General features: G+C 33.0%; 1 protein-coding gene across 1 annotated transcript; it reads left to right on the forward strand.

Moving 5' to 3' along the window:
- Positions 14,313-18,422, forward strand: LOC18590167 (protein STRICTOSIDINE SYNTHASE-LIKE 3). Its single transcript, XM_018127447.1, has 4 exons — positions 14,313-14,895; positions 15,521-15,796; positions 16,611-16,778; positions 17,742-18,422. The coding sequence occupies exons 1-4, from the start codon at positions 14,567-14,569 to the stop codon at positions 18,142-18,144; spliced, it is 1,176 nt and encodes a 391-aa protein (XP_017982936.1). The 5' UTR covers positions 14,313-14,566; the 3' UTR covers positions 18,145-18,422.

Below are 18,568 nucleotides of genomic sequence, written 5' to 3' on the forward strand. Positions count from 1 at the left end.
CCTTTACCTTATCAACAATCAATTTATTTCTATTTCTAATGTCACTATCTGACAATAATTCATTCACCATTGCTTTGGTTCCATGATTTTTCCCTATTTTCTTCTTCCATTTGCCTTTATTGCTTCTACCTTTGAATTTTAATATTTTTCTGTCACCCAAATGATCCTCGACTTCTTTTAGCAGACATGATTTGCCATTTTTGAGTTTACTAGATAGAAGCTATTGAGAAGAGGTGAGTAACCTAGAGCCAAGCTCATGTTCTTAATTACACAACAAACACAGAATCGAGCTACTTCTAAGTAACCCTCTTCTTACGAGTTCATCTTCTACTACAATCATGCCATGAAGGAGTTGCCAACAAAAAACGTCAACTTTATGTGGGGTAACGCCAAGCCAAGCCTACTTCCAAATATTGCCTCTATAGCTATCACTAGCCAAAACTTGCCCACACAAGGACTTTGCAGTATATTCACCACTTGTTGACCCCTTTCCGCATGATGGCATCTTGAAGTTCCTCACTAAATAAGTGTTCTTTAAGCAAACACATCAGCTAGTTCCATTGCTCTTCTTCCGAACTGAAGGGTTGTATTCTCAAGATAACATTCCAACTCCACATCTTACTTTCCCACCGACCATACTTTATTAATTTCCAACTCTTGTTGATGAAAGATGTAAAAATACTCAAAAAGGCAATCTTGAGCATATTTCCTTTGATCCACTTGTCGAACCAAAAGAATAATTTTTTTCGTTTCCAACAACAAGCCTAATGCTAAAAGATACCTGTTTAAAAAGTATGTTAGTCGAGGAAAAGGGATTCATAATATTTCTTTATACAATGGAGCATCTTTAATTGCCAGTTACGTCCAACAATAGCTTGGTTGGGTCACCTACAATTTTATCCACAATAATTTTTCTCCATGGACTCATTTGGTCTTTACAGTTTCTCCATATCCATTTGTTAAGCAAAGTTTTTTTTTTTTAATTCAAGGTTAATAATATCACAATCTCTATAATTCCACACCTTACCTCACTCCTTAGTGAATTTTCTACTTTGAGGCAACCTCCACCATAGAACTTTCTTTGTATCTTTTCTAGCTCATGGTTGAACTTGTTAGTGTAAGCCCTGCAAGCCAATCAGTTTTGTGCTTGTAAAATACGACATTAATTGGTCATATTTCATGTTAAATACATTATGGATATTTTATATAATGTGTGAGATATTTCTTTATTCTTGAGTTTATTTATAAAGAGTTATGAGAGACTTATGTAGATAAAGTCCTTAGAACATAATGGCCTTGAAAAGAAATTATAAAGGTTATAATTATGAGATTCTTTTTTATTAAAGCCTTATTCATAAATATATTTCTAGTCATTGTATTGTCAAGAATAAAGGCATTAACAATGCTCAAAGATTGGTACATGCTAAGGCTCTTTACTTTGAAAGTAAGCAACATATCTCATAGGTTGAAATATGTGAGATACTTGAAGATAGTATGTGAGTGCTTGTTAGGAAACAAGTTCACTGAACATGACTTGTTATGACAGTTCCATTTAGTATTTCACTCAATTGTCTATGAAAATACTTTCATGTGTCAATAGTGTAAGTAATCCTTAGATTTGTGATACTAAGTCATCCTGTATGTGAATTGTCATGTTTTGATTTCACCCATACAAGTCTAGAGGTGACTAGATGCCTAAACAGTGTGCTTTTGGGTATGGCTTGAAGCATCTGAAGATGAATAAGTAGTATAGAGATGATTTATCACCTTAAGTGATTTAAAAGGGACATATCTCATTTGCTCTTGACTTATATTAACTAAAAGTCCTTGGCCAAGGCAATCTTGATAAGTCAATATGGAAGCTGCAGGACTAATATAGATAAGTTAAAAAGTAGACACTGAGAGGCTTTTTATCTATTCCGGATATATGATGAAAGGATCGAATTACACTGAGATACTATACACTGAAAGATTAGTCAAATTATATTGACTCTCTTGACATTTGGGTGGTCATGATATATTGCTAGATGTCACTCATAATCTATAAATATAAAAATAAAATTTTCATTGAATTGATTTATATTTATTAACAACATGTTGGGGGACCTAATGGCACATAATAAGATGACAATGTGAATTAAAATAAGACTAGTATTTAGTTAGAAATTAAGAATTTTTAATATGGACTTAATTAAATTGTTTAATTAAGTGGAAATATTAAAATAATAAACCAAAAGTTGGATCGACATTTTAACCTAACTATAAATATCTTTTATATGTGTGCCGCACTTTGTAAGAAAGAAGTGAGAAAAGACGATAGAAAAATAAAAGAGAAAAACCCAAGCCTTAGGCACTGTTTTCTTAAGAAAAAATTACCTCATCTTCTTTTAAAGTTAAAGCTAATAATCTTTGAGAGGTGAGATTTTTCAGAAAATCTTGGCTACTAGCATAGCATCACGGCACCACATAATCCCAACCTAGTGTAGGTTTTTCAATCACCATTGGAGGTTGGATACATGGACAGCTTTGCTATGCGACAACTGAGCTTTGGTATACAATCAAGTGGAGGGATTTTAACACGTGATTTTTGGAAATCACTTCTTGAGGTATATGGTTGAACTTATGTTTGTTTATTTTTGCTTTTAACCGATCAATAGGGAAACATAAGTGATCCAAGGATGGTTTTAGTTTTGTATGATTATATTCCAATGCGTTATATGAATGTGATTTCTTCTCTGAACATGCTCAAAACCCTTAAGAACTCTCTAGAAATATGGACAAAATTGCATTCTCATTCTTTTTGTGAAATGCTCTTTAATTAATTCCTTTCAATGACCTATTATGGAGAGTATAAAGGACGCTTTATGATACACGGGGAGGTAGGGTTACAATTTAATGAAGAATATGGAATAAAGATAAGGCAAAATGTAGGATTAGTTAGATTATCTAATATTAAATTAATACCTATACTAGATGAGAAAAGTCTATATAATAACTTAGGAATGCATGGAATGTGTGGGAATCGGAAGATTTAGGGAAACAAATTAATGGTCAAACTAAAATTAACATATGCCACATAATGCCCTCTAAGTTTGAAAGACAGCTGCATTACACCAAAATCATGCATCCTGTTAAGCAATTTGGGTTAATAAAGTCACAAATTCAAAGAAGAATACAGTTTCTTGCTAGAACAGCACTCTTATAGTATAAATTTTTTTATGGATATTTGAAAGCACTAAATTAAAGTTCACTAATAATCTACCCAGATTTGGTAACTATAATATGGTTTTTGATGAAAATATATTGATATTATTCCCTAAAACCATATATAATAGTTTCAAAGGACAAGATTTATTCTTACTCTTGAGATTAAAAATTTCTAGCTCTAAGCCTAACTTAACAGGCACTGTATGTAATTGTTTAAACTTTATAGCGATTTGGTTATTCAATGACATGATATCGAACCTAATGGTCCAAAGATTCGAATAAAGAACCTTAACCTTAAGATTGAATGATTAATGAACGATCTCTTAGCTTTCCCTCAAACTAACAAGATGTTTGCACCAGCAAGTTCAAATGAAAAGATTTGCTTAAGATAACAATAAATTTTGCTTAAGATACAAATAAAGAGATGTTAATCGTTGCATATCGAAATGAAGACTATAGCTGGTGGGGTTACCTTGTATCTCTCCATCAATAGTTAGATACCTACAAAATAATATAGCTTCAACCACAAGCTGACAATAATATGCTAATATTCTTAAAACGGGTACCATATATTGTGTTGTAAAAGCATATATAGATCTGAATTTTTGATCAAGTTGGCTTAGACTTACTTTGCATTTTTTTCTTTAAAGATATGTCTAAATTACGAGTATCAATTGCATATTTTAAAAAGAAAACAAGAAAAAAATCATTTAATTTATTTTTCAATTGATTGTAATGTTGAAAAGTACAATTTAATCACACTTGTAATGATAAATATTTTTATTTTTACATATAATCGATCTTGTAAAAGAACCATGAATCGAAGGCTCCTTTTCTTATCAATGACCCAAAATTTCACTCCGTTTTGGTGTAAAAGCTAAACACTTTTATTTTTTCCCTACATGTGAATGCTATCCTAGAATTTTAATGCACAAGTCTGAAAGTTGGTTTACATTTTAAAGTTAAGAAATGTGAAAATCTAACATGTGAAATGAATTATAATAGGTTGAAAGTCCAAGTTGAGGACCCGTTAACATGTAAAATAATCTTTACTAGTGACCCTACTAAGCCAAGAACAAAAAATTTCAACACAAAAGGGATTTAAAAAAGGGAAAAAGAAAGGCTACCACTTAAGAATCTTGTTCGAAATTTCCAATGTTTGACATTAAATTCTTGCAATTTCAATTGTAATTGACGAGCTACATATATATTGTATATAACCTCCATAGAATCAGCAAAGAAAATTATGATGATTAAGACATTTTCAAGATTTTAGAAGCCAAAAGTTTAAAAAATAGTAATTATCTAATAGCATTTGATTTTTAGCTTTTTAGAGAGAAAATCAATCAAACTCACTTTAGCATTATTATTAATAACTTTAGTTTTGGTGGGTGGATAGATTACCTACTCAAGAGCCATATTCAAATCATTTCCTTTATTCCCAAATTGTAATTCTTTTATATTTTTTATTATGGCAATTAAAATAAGAATAGGAAAATGAAGGTATGAGCTATTGTTTTTACTTTAACTTTATAAATAAAAAAGTTAAGCATAAATTAAAGTGTTGGCATTTCGGTAAGCGAAAATATTTTGCTAGCTTAATTAGGTTAATTCTAAGGCAAACATTTTGATATATATGCAAAAATTGCTAGCTTGCTATAGCTTTCTAGCTACTTGCCTTAGAAAAAGTGTTGGCATTTTATTTAATGTTTTTTCCCGGCCCACAAGATAGAAGCAATTGGATTAACCTTTGAAAATATGTTGGCATCTTGCTTAAAGTGAGAATATAAGTTCTTTTTTTTTCTTGGTAAATACACAAATAAACCTTTAAATTATACAAGAAAAGTTAATTAAGCCCTTATATTCTTATTGCGTTCAATTAAGCCTTTTTATTTTTCTTTTATGTCAAATAAGTTTTTTTTATTAACTGTTGACTAATTTTTATTAGTCAAAGTAGCAATTGTCAATTTAATACTGCATCATCTATTATATGGCATGTTGATGTGTCATTTTTTAAGATGGCATTGCCATGTGGCAAATAATATGACAAGAAATTTTAAAACAACCTTATTGCTAATTGAATTTTTTAATTGTTGACTTGACTTCTAATCTTTTTTTCTTTTCAACCATTTGTTTTAAAATCATTGATTTAACATCCAATAGATTTCTAATATACATTTAAGGTTCTTGACAAAATTTTCTATATCAGACTAAAAATCAAATGAATGACCAACACTTTAAAGATTTGTGGGAACTTCAAAAGGCACAAAATAAGGGAAAAAACTCAGTCCCTCGCCCCACCCCTCGGACTTCCCTTTCCTTTTCTTTCTTTTTCCCCTTATCCCCTCTTTTTTTTCGTTCCCTCTTTTTTCCTCATTATTAACCAAACAACAATTTTTGGCATTAAATTCCAGCTCTCTTTTCCATCATTTTCCTTTGCACTTCCTCATTTTAACATAACCAACTCGTCTTTCTTCCTTTCTTTGTAACTCACATTCTATTTCTCTGTTTTCAATTACAAACCATTTCTTTATGTTTGGAAGCTTCACTTCACATGAATTACTTAAAGAAAACAACCGAAATTCCATGATTTTTCAATTAAACTAGAGACTTAAAGCTATTTGGTTAGGGTTTTAAAGCAATGTTTGGATTGAAAATAGAGATGAAAATGAATAAATATAGACATGTGAGTCTAGAGAGAGCCAAATTTTGGACTGAAAAATCGTCAAAGTATTATCAGCAAAATCGAAAATTGCTTGGGGTTGACCAATTGAGAAACCTAATGAAGACAGTGCAAACTCTAATGTTAAAGCACCAATTAGAGGCAAAAGTACTGTTGGGGTTGTTGATAAGTTATCAGAATAGATGAGGAAGTCTTTCAAAATTGAGGCAATAGGATTGTTGAGTTTATGGTTTTGCTTTGGACTCTTTAGTTGGTATTTAGAGTGTCTTAACCATGGAGAGTCAATAAATTTTGTCAAATCTAATTAGATTTGATGGTATTTATTGCAAAAAGGTAAATTTTGCATACTATTTCAATAGTTGTAATCTTTGAGTTTTAAACAAAGGCTTGAAATATTGAACCTTGTAATATGCTTATTACTCATAGGTTTTTCCATCTACATTGAAGGGTCTTCCACGTACATATGGTGTTTTTTTTTTGTTGCTTGTTACTTTTGTTGATTTATATTTCTTTATTTGGCTTGGACAATTATGTTATGGTGATTACTAGCTTGAGTTTGTTGTTTGACTGCTATGGGTATTATATTAATTATAACTTGAGACCCAAAATCTGGTATCAAAGTAGGTTACAACTTTAAATCAATTGACGGTGATTCAGGTACCATGATAAAATTGTTAGCTTCAAACTACTTAATTTAGAAGTTAATGATGGAAGATTACTTATATTGTAAGGATCTGTTTTATCCGGTATTGGATGATTCCGCTAAGCAAAAGGATTTCACTTGGCAGTTGGCCTCAATGGCAGGATGATGACTCTTCCAGCAGCAGTTCCTCTTATTCGTCAGCCACCAATTGCAATGCTTCTTTTTCCAATGGGGATGACACAACCACCCAACTAGGGCCCTTACAAACCCATCTTGATGCTAGTCTTTCTTTAGCCCCCTATGGATGATGATTCATCTTTAAACCCAATATTGGAAAACCCATGTGACGTTTTTGTCCAAGATGATAATTCTCGTGAATTGATTGTTTCAAATCCTTTATCGAGCCTTGGGAACAACCCATTGGCTTTGGTAGTTATCGGCTAGCACGACCCCTCAATTCCTAATATTCTTCTAGCATCTAATGTGGTACAAGCCCTTTCACCCAGTTATTTTCTCCCTAAGTTCTTTTCAAATCCCCATGTTCTTAATAAATCTCACGAATTCCCTAAAATTAAGCTTATTGATGACTTAAATGATGGGTCGTGTCCTTTTGCCCAAATTCAACAAGAATCAACTCATTGTATTTCACTTGCAAAGCAAGCCTCACCTCAAATTGATGTCTCTGCCACATTTTCAACAACCCAATCCCCTTTTACTCAAACAACCAACTATCTTGATAAAGACTTAGATTTGAAAACTTCTAAAAATGTTTTGCCATCATCAAACGAGGAGTTTCTGTTTCTTATTGATGATTTCTCTATACATCCAAAAAGGGGTAAAATGGCTCTAAAAAGTTAAGTACATTACGTAAAAAAAGGATTCAAAAATTATCTTGTAAGACTCATTCATCTAGTCTTACTGTTGAAGGGCATCACTTTTTTTCTGAGGTTATGGTTAATGAAGCTGAGGAAACATGGAATCTTGGCAAACCACTAGGTTTGTCTACTCAATAATTGGAGCAGCATATGATTGATCATCTATTGAAAATTGGGAGCTTTTTCTTACAAAAAAGATATTGAAAAGAGTGTTTTTTGTCTTACCTAGTGTTTAGTATTTTGTTTATTCCTTCGATTTACTCAACTCCTTTTTTCCTTATTTTTTACTTCGAATTTTAATAACCTCATTCCCCTGGACGGTATGTTGTAATCTTTTTTAATGTTTTCCATTAATTTACCTCTCATGGTTTTCTGATTTTCTCACTTTATAGCTATTTTTTTGAAATATTCGAGGACCTGACAACTCTTTGAAAGCTCAAAAACTGAGTTAGTTTGTTCTTGCTAACAGAATCGACATGTTGCTCTTTTAGGAAACAAAGTTGATTGATGTTAATGAAAGATCAATTGAATGTCTCTGGCAAAAAAATATTTTGGAGTGGGTTTTTAGCCCTGTTGAGGGGAGATCAGGCGATTCTCTAAAATGGTTGCTGAAAATTGGGCATCTTTTATTATTCATGGCAGGGTTGGGTTTTGCTTTAAAACGAAGCTTTGCAAGTTTAAATATATGTTATGTTCGTTGTTTGGTGAAAGTCTTTACAATTTCTTCTCTCATGGATTTTTCCTCTTTATGGCCACTGTTCTACTTTTGTTACAACTATTCTTCTACTTTGTATTGTTGCTAGGTTGTTATTCCTTCTTGTCCTCTACTATGTGGTGTTTTTTCTAACCGTTATGTCTTTCTTTTTCTTTTTGTTTTAGCCATGACAGTTGGCTTTTTTTGCTCCTAGGTCCTCTCCTTAGGGATTCATTTCCATTGTAATTTCTTCTTATTTTTTAATGAATTTACTTGATTTGACCGAGCCAAAAGAAAATATGTTTAGTGATGATTGGAAAAGGTTAGGTAGAAAGACATTAGGCATCATTATAAATAAGTTTATATCAGTGATCTTCACCATGTAGCAAAAGAGACAGATGCCCATAATGTTTTAAGTAAAGTTAGTTGCATTTATGAGATGAAAACTACCCAAAAAAAGCTTTTGTGATTAAAAAAGCTTATTACTTTGAAATAAAAAGAAGAACATCGATGGCTGAGCACTTGAGTGACTTTCAAGATTTGGTGAATCAGCTTACAACTATGGAAGTTGACCTAAATGATGAATTGCAAGTGTTGTTTCCTTTGAGTTTTTTGCCATATAGTTAAGAAACATTTGTTGTGACTATTAGTATTTTGGCTCCATATAGCAAGTTAACCTTGGGGATAGTGAAGGATAGCATGTTTAATGAGAAGTAAGGTGAAAAGGTATAGAATCCAGGGCTAGTCAATCTCTTGTCATGGAGAACAAGGGCAGAACCAAGAATAGAGGTCGCACTAGGTCAAAGAACAAGTCTAAGTTTAGGGATAAAGTGAAGTGCATGTTGTCACTATGGCAAGCTTGGTCACATGAAGAGGAATTGTAATGTCTTGAAGCAAGAGAGAAAAAAATGAAAAAAGCAAAAAGAATTTTTAGATGATAGCAATCTAGTATCAATGAATTCTAATAATGATTCAATTACTTTGGTTTATACATATGGTGATTACAATCATGTTGGTGATCAAGGCATTGAATGGATTGTTGATATTGGCATGACTTATCATTGTGTTTCAAGAAATAATTGCTTAGGACCTATAGAACAAGAGACTTTGTAGACATACAAAGATGGGAAATAAGAGTGTCACACAAATTGTAAGAATCAGTGATATCGTTATGAAATTAAGTACTGACTGCACATTAACTTTAAAGGATGTGAAACACATTTCTAGATTTGAGGATGAACTTGTTTGTGATGAATGTTCTTAACAAGAAAGGATATGAGAGTCAATAGAAAAATGGACAATGGAAACTTTTCAAGGGGTTTATGCTAGTTAAAAAGGGAAAACTGTGTTGTACCATATACAAGACTTGGTTGAAATTGTGCAATGGTCAAATAAATGTAGTTAAAGACGATGCTTCACCAAACTTGTGGCAAAAGAGGTTGGCACACATGAGTGAAAAAAGGTTGCAACTTTTAGCAAACAATCTCTGATTCCTTCAACCAAGGTATATCTTTAAACTCTTGTGATCATTGTTTATATGGTAAGTATCATAAAGTTTCTTTATGTACATCTTCTAAAATGAGAGAAAATAAATTGGAATTAGTTCATTCTTATGTATGTGGTCCCATTGAGGTTGAGTCTCTTGGTGGTAATAGATATTTTGTTACTTTTATTGATGATGCTTCATAAATTCTTAGATGTTTTTGTTGAAAAAGAAAAGTCATGTTGTTTTTTTTCTTTTTGGAAAAGCTTCAAAGATTTTATTAATATTTAAACAGAATACATATGATTACTAATTAAGTCCATTATAATACATATCAACACATATCATCCTTTTTAGACAGCCACACAACCACTATTCAACCATAAGTGTGCAAGCAACAGCTTGCTACACTTGTAAGGATCATAACATTGACTCAGAGAGACGCTCTTTGCACACTCAGCAACTTGCAAAATTCATATATACAACCCAGCAAAAACCAAACACCAAAACCTTTTCAAATTACACATAAGCAAAATAACAACATAATGAACCTTCCTATCCAAAAAATTTCCATCAATAATTCAACAACAATACTACCTGTCACGACCCAATCTTGGATTCATGACCAGCGCAAAGATATCGAAGGAAATTACTTGCATAGGTATCAACAGGAATTACCCTCGTAACCCATGCAAGCCTAAATGGTGATTAAATCAAGTACTGATAAATGTACTAATCATAAACATGATTAATTATATATAAGAAATTATATTAATCATCATGCACGTTCATGTGCTCAACACTGCAAAAGCAAATAAACATGAATCCGGGCTTTGGCCATCTTATGGCGGAGACCACCCATAAGCCATCCCATGGCAAAACATTCAAAGTTTATCCATTACAAAGTATTAATTATTACATGGCATGATCACAGTCAATAAAACATAACAGTCTAAAAACATAAGGACAAACTCAACTAGGAAAATACGACACCATAAAAGGGATGGCGCCTACTAGATGCCATGATAATCATCTACCAAATCAACTACGAAAGACAACTCCTCCCAAATGGACAAAGAGCCAAGTAATCTACTGATTTGAAAAAGTAATGGGTAATAACGTGTGAGCCACAAAGACTCCATGAGCAGATACAGGGAAAGAGAACAAGCAAATAGGGAAGAGAATCTAGAAAATAAACTTTTAAAAACATGCAAATAGATAATAAATCAATATCTACAAAACCTACCTTTTCAGGCACTAAAACAAATCGAGTCTCACTTACCAATTGTCCTCACTAGACATCTTTATTTACCGAGCATGTCAACAATCACTGGTTGTTAACCCAACCAATTCCCTAACCTTGGAATTCGTTATTATTCCAACATCCTTAAGAAATATATATTTTTACTCACTTAAAGACCAATATCTTTCAACCAATTCAAAGACGGATAGTTCCTTTTATAAAACTTAGTTGTAAAATAATTCATAAACCTTTTTAGAAAAATGTTTGCAAAATTTGGAAGTCAATCAAAAGTTCGATTAAAACATTATTTCAAGAATGTTTGAAACATAATTTGGGTGTTCTCAAGGCTTAGTTTCAAAAACAAAATCATTTCTTCTTTAGAAAAGTTTTTGAAAATGTTTAGTTTCACTATGCCTGATCTATCAATACATGGGACCTATGTATCGATAGATGACCACATCTATCGATAGTTTCCTCAAATTTATCGATAGATAGAAGACAAAATACAATTCTGAAGGTTTTGTGTTGAATTTATTGATACTTAAGGAACAAGTATCGATAGATTAGCTACAAAGGGAAAAAATTCAACCTATAACTCATCACTAGGACTTCAACTAAATCTATAAATCAACCATAGACAAGTATGCAACATATATACAACAAATTTACAATAGTTATAACACAATAAATGACTTCAATAAGGAATTCAACTATGTCTTAGTCTAAATCACCGCATTAGACATTCACTACTTAATCTTAGTCTTGACATTCACTACTTAATCTTAGTCTAAATCACCACATTAGATATTCATATTGCAGTACTTAATCTAAATCACCACATTAAACATTCAATCAAGCAAAATAGAGCTCTAACCAAGGACAATTAAATCACCTAGTGTTGTCACACTAGAACCGAATACTCCATTTTTCTATGGCTAACAACTATTCATAAAAAGGGTAGTGCTTCGTTAACTACCAATCCAGCAAATCCTTGAAAAATTCTCAACCAACTCAAACTAATCATTTTATCTCACATGGTTGGGTAAAAAGAGAAAAAAAAACTATTCCCATTCAACAACATTTAATGCCATATTATTTGCCACGTGACAATTGTCATCAAAAAGACATATCAATTGACCACGTGGCAAATGACATGACATAAAAGTGTTAACTATACCGTTGACTAACGAAAGTTAGTTAATAGTTAATGAGAGAAACTTATTTGATCTAAAATAAAATTTTAAGAGATTAATTGAACGCAATAAAAAGATAAAGGCTTAATTGACTTTTTTTATACAATTCAAGTGCTTATATGAATATTTAACCTTTTTTATGCACTCTTAAATTAAACATTCATGTTACATGTGATTGAGATTTTTATTTCAATCATAATATCTCATAACTCTAATAAATGTATAAATTCTAATGTCTTCAACAATTTAAAAAATATCTTATTCTTAAAAAGAAACCTAGCTAATCCTGTTAGCATATATGTATATAGTAAATTGTCACAACAATGAAAGCACATTAATTAAATATATATGTTTATGTAAAAATAATTGAAAGGAAAATATATTTCTACCGTCCAGGATCTACTTCTTTTGACGTCTTATCACATCAATTTATATCTTTATAACATCTTTCCGGACATTGTGGTTGAAATCAAATATTCTGCCACCATCTAACAGTCTTGAAATTATATTTTGAGAATACTAATTGTAACACAGTCCAAGATCAATATTTATGTCCTACCATTTGTGAACGACTTGGAATTGACACATACACGTGCATTAACGCATTCCATGCCTCTTGCCTGCTTGTTTTCTCTTTTTCTTTATGTTTGTTCTCTCTCTTTCTTTTCATTGTATGAGAATAGAATCAACGGAGGCAGTATTCGAGGGTTAGAAGGAACAGTAAAAAGGTTCCCTAATAGAGCCAAAACATGTGTACGAAGAACCCCATCCCCCAAGAGAAAAGCATATTGCGTATCTAGCCAAAAAGCATTTATTTCTTTCCTTTTTTGAATTCCATTCCATCATGCAGTGGCCATTGGCTATTGGCTATTGGCTATTGGCTATTGGCTCTTGGGCTCATCAATTCCATGTCATGGGCTTTGGGGCCGATGCTATATATTCAATGAATATAAAAAAACAGGAAGTACTATATTTTTTCAGGTTCAACTTGATTTGATTTGATTGAAAAGCATAGATTTTAATGAAAAATAAATAAATAAAAAGTTATGGAAACTACGACAAGGAAACTGATTAGAAAGGCTGATAAGCAACCAAAGATCACAAAAACTGGTCAACTGCCCATGCGCACGGTTGCCCCACTTTGACATGAAATCCCATTACAAGCGTAGTATACTGCTTATTCCCCCAGTACATATAATTCTCAATTATAACTATCTCTCTCCACCCAAATGCAATGTATATGAGCTGCCAGCTAACTAAGTTCAAGAACAAGGCTCCAAAATTTATTTTCCGTTTCGATATATCATTTATGCACACATTTCCGAAACATGGATAAATACAGTTCATATTTGACATTTTCTTGTATGTCGCTATTCCTTATATGGCAAGGACCAGTGGTGATGATTTCTCACCCATTGAATTATGCCGATTATGTTATATGGGATATCTTAAGGGCTTAATTTCTTTGTTTTTTCTGCTAGGATCAAGATCTATCTAAGAAAGATTTGAGGAACCCTTGATAGTGAACTTGAGTAGTTTTAATTATACTCTACAAGATGTATAGAAAAATGTTTTATACTAAAGGAATCCGTATAAAGAATCAATGGATGGTTTATATAGTTGTACAGCTACTCAATTTTCTTGATTTCTTTGTCACGTTTTTCATTCGCTAGGAACAAATTTTTTAGAGCCCATTGGACCAATTACCCCACCCAACCTGTTCCCTAAAGTGGAAGGTTGGTCCAGACACACAAGGTCCAAGGACATCTAAGATTATTGGACCCCATCTGTGTATGTAAGTATGTAGATTCTGGAAATAGGAGTATAGGAGGATAAACGGGGTATGGGCGCCTGAGCTCAAACTCAGATTGCGGTATTGAAGGTTAAGATCATGTTGTGAACATCTTTGAGTAGGAAGGTTAGAGTTTATGGAATTCGATTTGGCTATTTTCCTTTTGATTTTTGAGGATAAAGGGATTGAAATTCAATTATATAAACAGAGGGAAGCATCTACCACTTTTATTTTGGATAGCTTAAGCCCAACCACTTCCATAAAAGTTTATTTTGCCCAAAACTTTAGTTCAAGAGTTCAGGCCAACTCATCGTCCAACCTACCTGTGAGTTGTGAATGCCTTTGATTATTTAACCAAAAAACAAGAGAGAGAAAGTATTAAGGAATAGCTTGAGTAGTAGTTAATTATTTTTATATCTTTCAAGTTTTACATATTTATTTGATTTTATGAAACATTTTTCATATGTGTTTATATGTTTCTGTTCGCAACCTTATCAAAAAAACAAAAGTTGTGGTACTTCATAGCCGCTTTAAGTGCCCAACCTTCTCCACCAATAACCAGCAGGCAGCAAAAACGAGCTCTACCTAACACTCTGTCCATCTTTCAGCACAAACAAACAAAAGGGTTGTTTAAAAGCCCGGCTTTTTGGACAGCCGAGTTTTCTAAAGCGTTTTCACTTCAGCTGAAAAAAGTGATCGTTTTTCTGTTCCGAGCTTTGGGGTCCTTTTTTTGTTCCCTCGAAATTTCCGGCAATGACGCCATTGGGAATTCTTGGTATACTGTTTCTGCTGCTTGCTTTATACTGTGGGATAGACCCTTTTAAGCACAGTGCAATCTCAGGATTTCCTGACTTTGAGGCTTACAAGGTGGATATGCCTTCATGGGAACTGTCTCCGACGGTGAGGGACAAGGATAATTTGCTTCAGAAATCAGAGATTAAGTTCTTGAACCAGATTCAGGGCCCGGAGAGCATCGCGTTTGACCCTCTTGGACGTGGTCCTTACACTGGTGTTGCTGATGGTCGGATTCTCTTCTGGGATGGAGAAAAATGGAAGGATTTTGCTTATACTTCAAGCAATAGGTGAGTTTTCAAGTTCTTGCTGATGGGTTTATGGGGTTTTTTTTGTCCCTTCTTTTTTTTTTTTTTTGGTTGCAGAATTAGCTTATGCTATATAGTCGTATTTTAGATACCTGGTAAGTAATCATTTTTATTTTCTACTTGGTAGAAATTTCTATTAAAAATACGAAATGCATCTTCATGAAAATGAAGTTATTTGATTTTGAACATAATTTGAAATATCAGCTGGGAATTATTTTCTTTAGTTAAGGAGTTTTTTGAAAGTGGTTGAACACTGAATTAAAAGCCAATGAAACGATTTACACTGTTAAAAATGGTCTTCATCAATTGAGATTTAGAAAACTTTTCCTATTAATGAAAAATTATAAAAGAGGCATATCTTTCAACTTTTCGTCTTTCTTAAACTGCTAGTCAGTAAATTGTAGCTGTAATAAAGTTAAAAGTTGTTGAAGTAATGTAATTATTCTGTCAGATGGCAGTAGAAAGTTGGTCTGGTTTTCTGCTATGCTATGTGTTTTTCTTGTTGCTGATTTCTTGGAAAATCTCTCCAACTGCAAGCAGTGTTTTTGGGCATTTACTGTCAAAATATTACCCTCATAATCATTTAACTTATGTAATTTGGGATCAGGTCAGAACTATGTAACCCAAAGCCATCACCACTGAGTTACCTGCCAAATGAGCATATCTGTGGCAGGCCTTTGGGCCTTCGATTTGATAAGAACACTGGAGATTTATACATTGCGGATGCATATTTGGGGTTGTTCAAGGTGGGTCCGGAAGGCGGATTAGCAACATCACTTGTAACCGAGGCAGAAGGGGTGCCACTGAGGTTTACCAACGACCTTGACATTGATGATGAAGGAAACATATATTTTACTGATAGCAGCAGCATATACCAGAGGAGGTAGGCTTCTGATGATATTTTTCTTTCTAAGATGTAGACAATAATTTTGTTGAAACTGTTAGTACTTTTAGAAAAATCATGAATTGCTGAAGCATTTATTGAAACACAAGGGCATAGAAATGTCACCTAATCTCTAGGTCATGAACAGGATGCACAGAACACTATCATTTTGTTGCAACTTTAGCAATATTAACAAGCTGCTCCATAGAACTGACTCTAGCTGTGGGAAGGAATGTCCCAAACCTTGTTGAGACTAGAGGGTTCTCCATATACACAGTTTTTTTATTTAATTGATACTTCCTATTTACACTATGTCTCTAATTTGGGTGAAAATCATTTAATTCACCGTGCTTATAAATTGTCTGATTGTTTTGTCTGTGTATCCATCCCTGAGCACTTAAGGGTGTAATTCACATGCTATGAGATGCTTGAGAATCATGCATAGTTTTGTGTGTGACGCTTGGATGTGTGCCAGCTTTTAAACTGTTGGAAGTGTTTGTTAAAAAGAAGAACTCTTGGTAAAGGATAGCACTTTGAAATATCCAATTGATTTTCATAGATAAAAATTTATATATTCTAACCATTGACATATTGAAACTCTGCAAATCCCTACTTAAAACCATCTTTATAAATTTAGTTATGCTTATTTTGATCGAAGTGTGAACCTTCCAAGAGTACATTTGCAACTTCTGAGAGTGAAACTGAGCAAATTTTCTGTTGCTCCAGCAACGTTGCATTGTATATATATGTTCCTCCCATTTAAGACCCCATCATGCAGATTATCAGTTGGTACTAACACAGTAATAATGTTCAGGAACTTCATGCAGCTGGTTTTTTCTTCTGAGAGTAGTGGGAGGCTTCTGAAGTATAATCCACACACAAAGGAAGCCACTGTCCTTGTGAGAAATATCCAATTTCCTAATGGTGTATCCTTAAGCAATGATGGTTCTTTTCTTGTCTTTTGTGAAGGATGTCTCGGCAGGTCAGCTTGCTTCTAAATTTACTTGCCTTTGATGTGCCCTAGCCAATACTAAATTTACTCGAAAGCTTTTCATATAGATTTAAATCTGAAGCCAATACTAAAGCTTTTCATTTAGATTTAAGTCCAATGATGGCTTTTAACACTGCTAGCACCATTTTGCTTCAACTGATGCATTGAAAGCGCATACTGCCCAAAAAGAGGGGAAAATAAAAGCAGGTAGATTCTGCTTTGGGAATTTTGAAAAGACCATATTAGATAATGGAAGTTGCAACAGGTGTTTTGAAGTTTTTTTTTATTCACTTTAAGTGCTTGTTTGGCCTGGCTTTTTTTTAGCTTATCTACATCTCAAATGCAAAAGTCAGGTCAAACATAAATTTTGATAAGCTCTTAAAAATTTCAAAGAATAAAATTTTGAAAAAAAAAAAGCTTCTGAAAAAGCTCCTGTGAGGGGTTTTTTCTTCTCTTCTTTTAAAAATGCAAGAGAATTTTTATTTTTGTTTCAAAAATATTCTCATCTGTTAAATATAATTACAATATTACTTTCTCAAAAAAAAATACCCTTTATGATAATTTTAATTAAAATTATAACTTATAAAAAAGAATTTATAAAAAGAAATTTACCAAACAATTTTAACTTAATTTTAAAAGTTATTATTTTTCATAAAAGTTTTATAATAGCTTTTAAGTTGTAAAAAAATAAGCCAAACAGGCTCTATCATGTTTGAGTCGTGTTGCAATATGATTCTGATCAAATTTGGGCAAATAGGCTATATGCTATTATGAGGACAAAAGTAATAAAAGCGGCATTTTTTTTGTAGTTTGCTTTGATCGTTAAGTGCTAGGATTCCAGAGGAGATGTAGATTTTAAGAAACTCTCATGAGCATTCAAACCTCAGTTCTTAATAGTTGAAGAAATAACTATTACCTGTTTCTATGTGATGGTTTGATATCTGTTAAATGCAGATTACACAAGTACTGGTTGAAAGGTGAGAAAGCAGGGACTTCAGAGGTATTTGCCATCTTACCAGGATTTCCTGACAATGTCCGCACGAATAAAGATGGCGAATTTTGGGTAGCAATTCACTGTCGCAGGTCCATTTACGCTCATGTATTGGGATTATACCCAAAACTTAGGAAATTCCTTTTAAAGCTCCCCATCTCTTCAAAGATTCAATACCTGCTTCATGTTGGGGGTAAGTTGCATGCAATAGTTGTCAAATACAGCCCAGAGGGAAAGCTGTTACAGGTTTTAGAGGATAGTGAGGGAAAGGTTGTCAGAGCAGTTAGCGAAGTTGAAGAGAGGGACGGCAAACTATGGATGGGGAGTGTTCTCATGCCGTTTGTTGCAGTTTACGACTTGGCTTAAGTTGACTCACTTGGCATGCTGAATGTGGCCATCTTCATTTTTGGCTTTGTTTCCCCATGAAAAGTCAGAATCTTTGAAGATCTGAATTGTGCCACTGCAGTATACATCTTTTAATTTGATTTCTAGGTGTATACTTGTTATCGGTATGGCTTTATCAGAAAGAAGTTAAGACTTTATTACTGCAATTGCAAGATTTCTTGTTTAAACAACAGTCAAACAACCTCCTTCCCTGCCCCGGACATAGTTTATGTCTCCAACAATTAATCCTGCTTGAATAACCTCCTCTTTTTTTCTTTTTTTTGTTCTCTTTACTTGTCTAATGCCTGAGGAAACACAATGAGAATAGTTCTTCCATGGCAGGACTTCATCCTAGATAATCAAATACAACTACCAAGAGACCATTAAGCCAAAAATAAATTAAAAC

This window comes from Theobroma cacao, chromosome 9, assembly GCF_000208745.1.
Source record: "Theobroma cacao cultivar B97-61/B2 chromosome 9, Criollo_cocoa_genome_V2, whole genome shotgun sequence".
Classification (NCBI taxonomy): domain Eukaryota; kingdom Viridiplantae; phylum Streptophyta; class Magnoliopsida; order Malvales; family Malvaceae; genus Theobroma; species Theobroma cacao.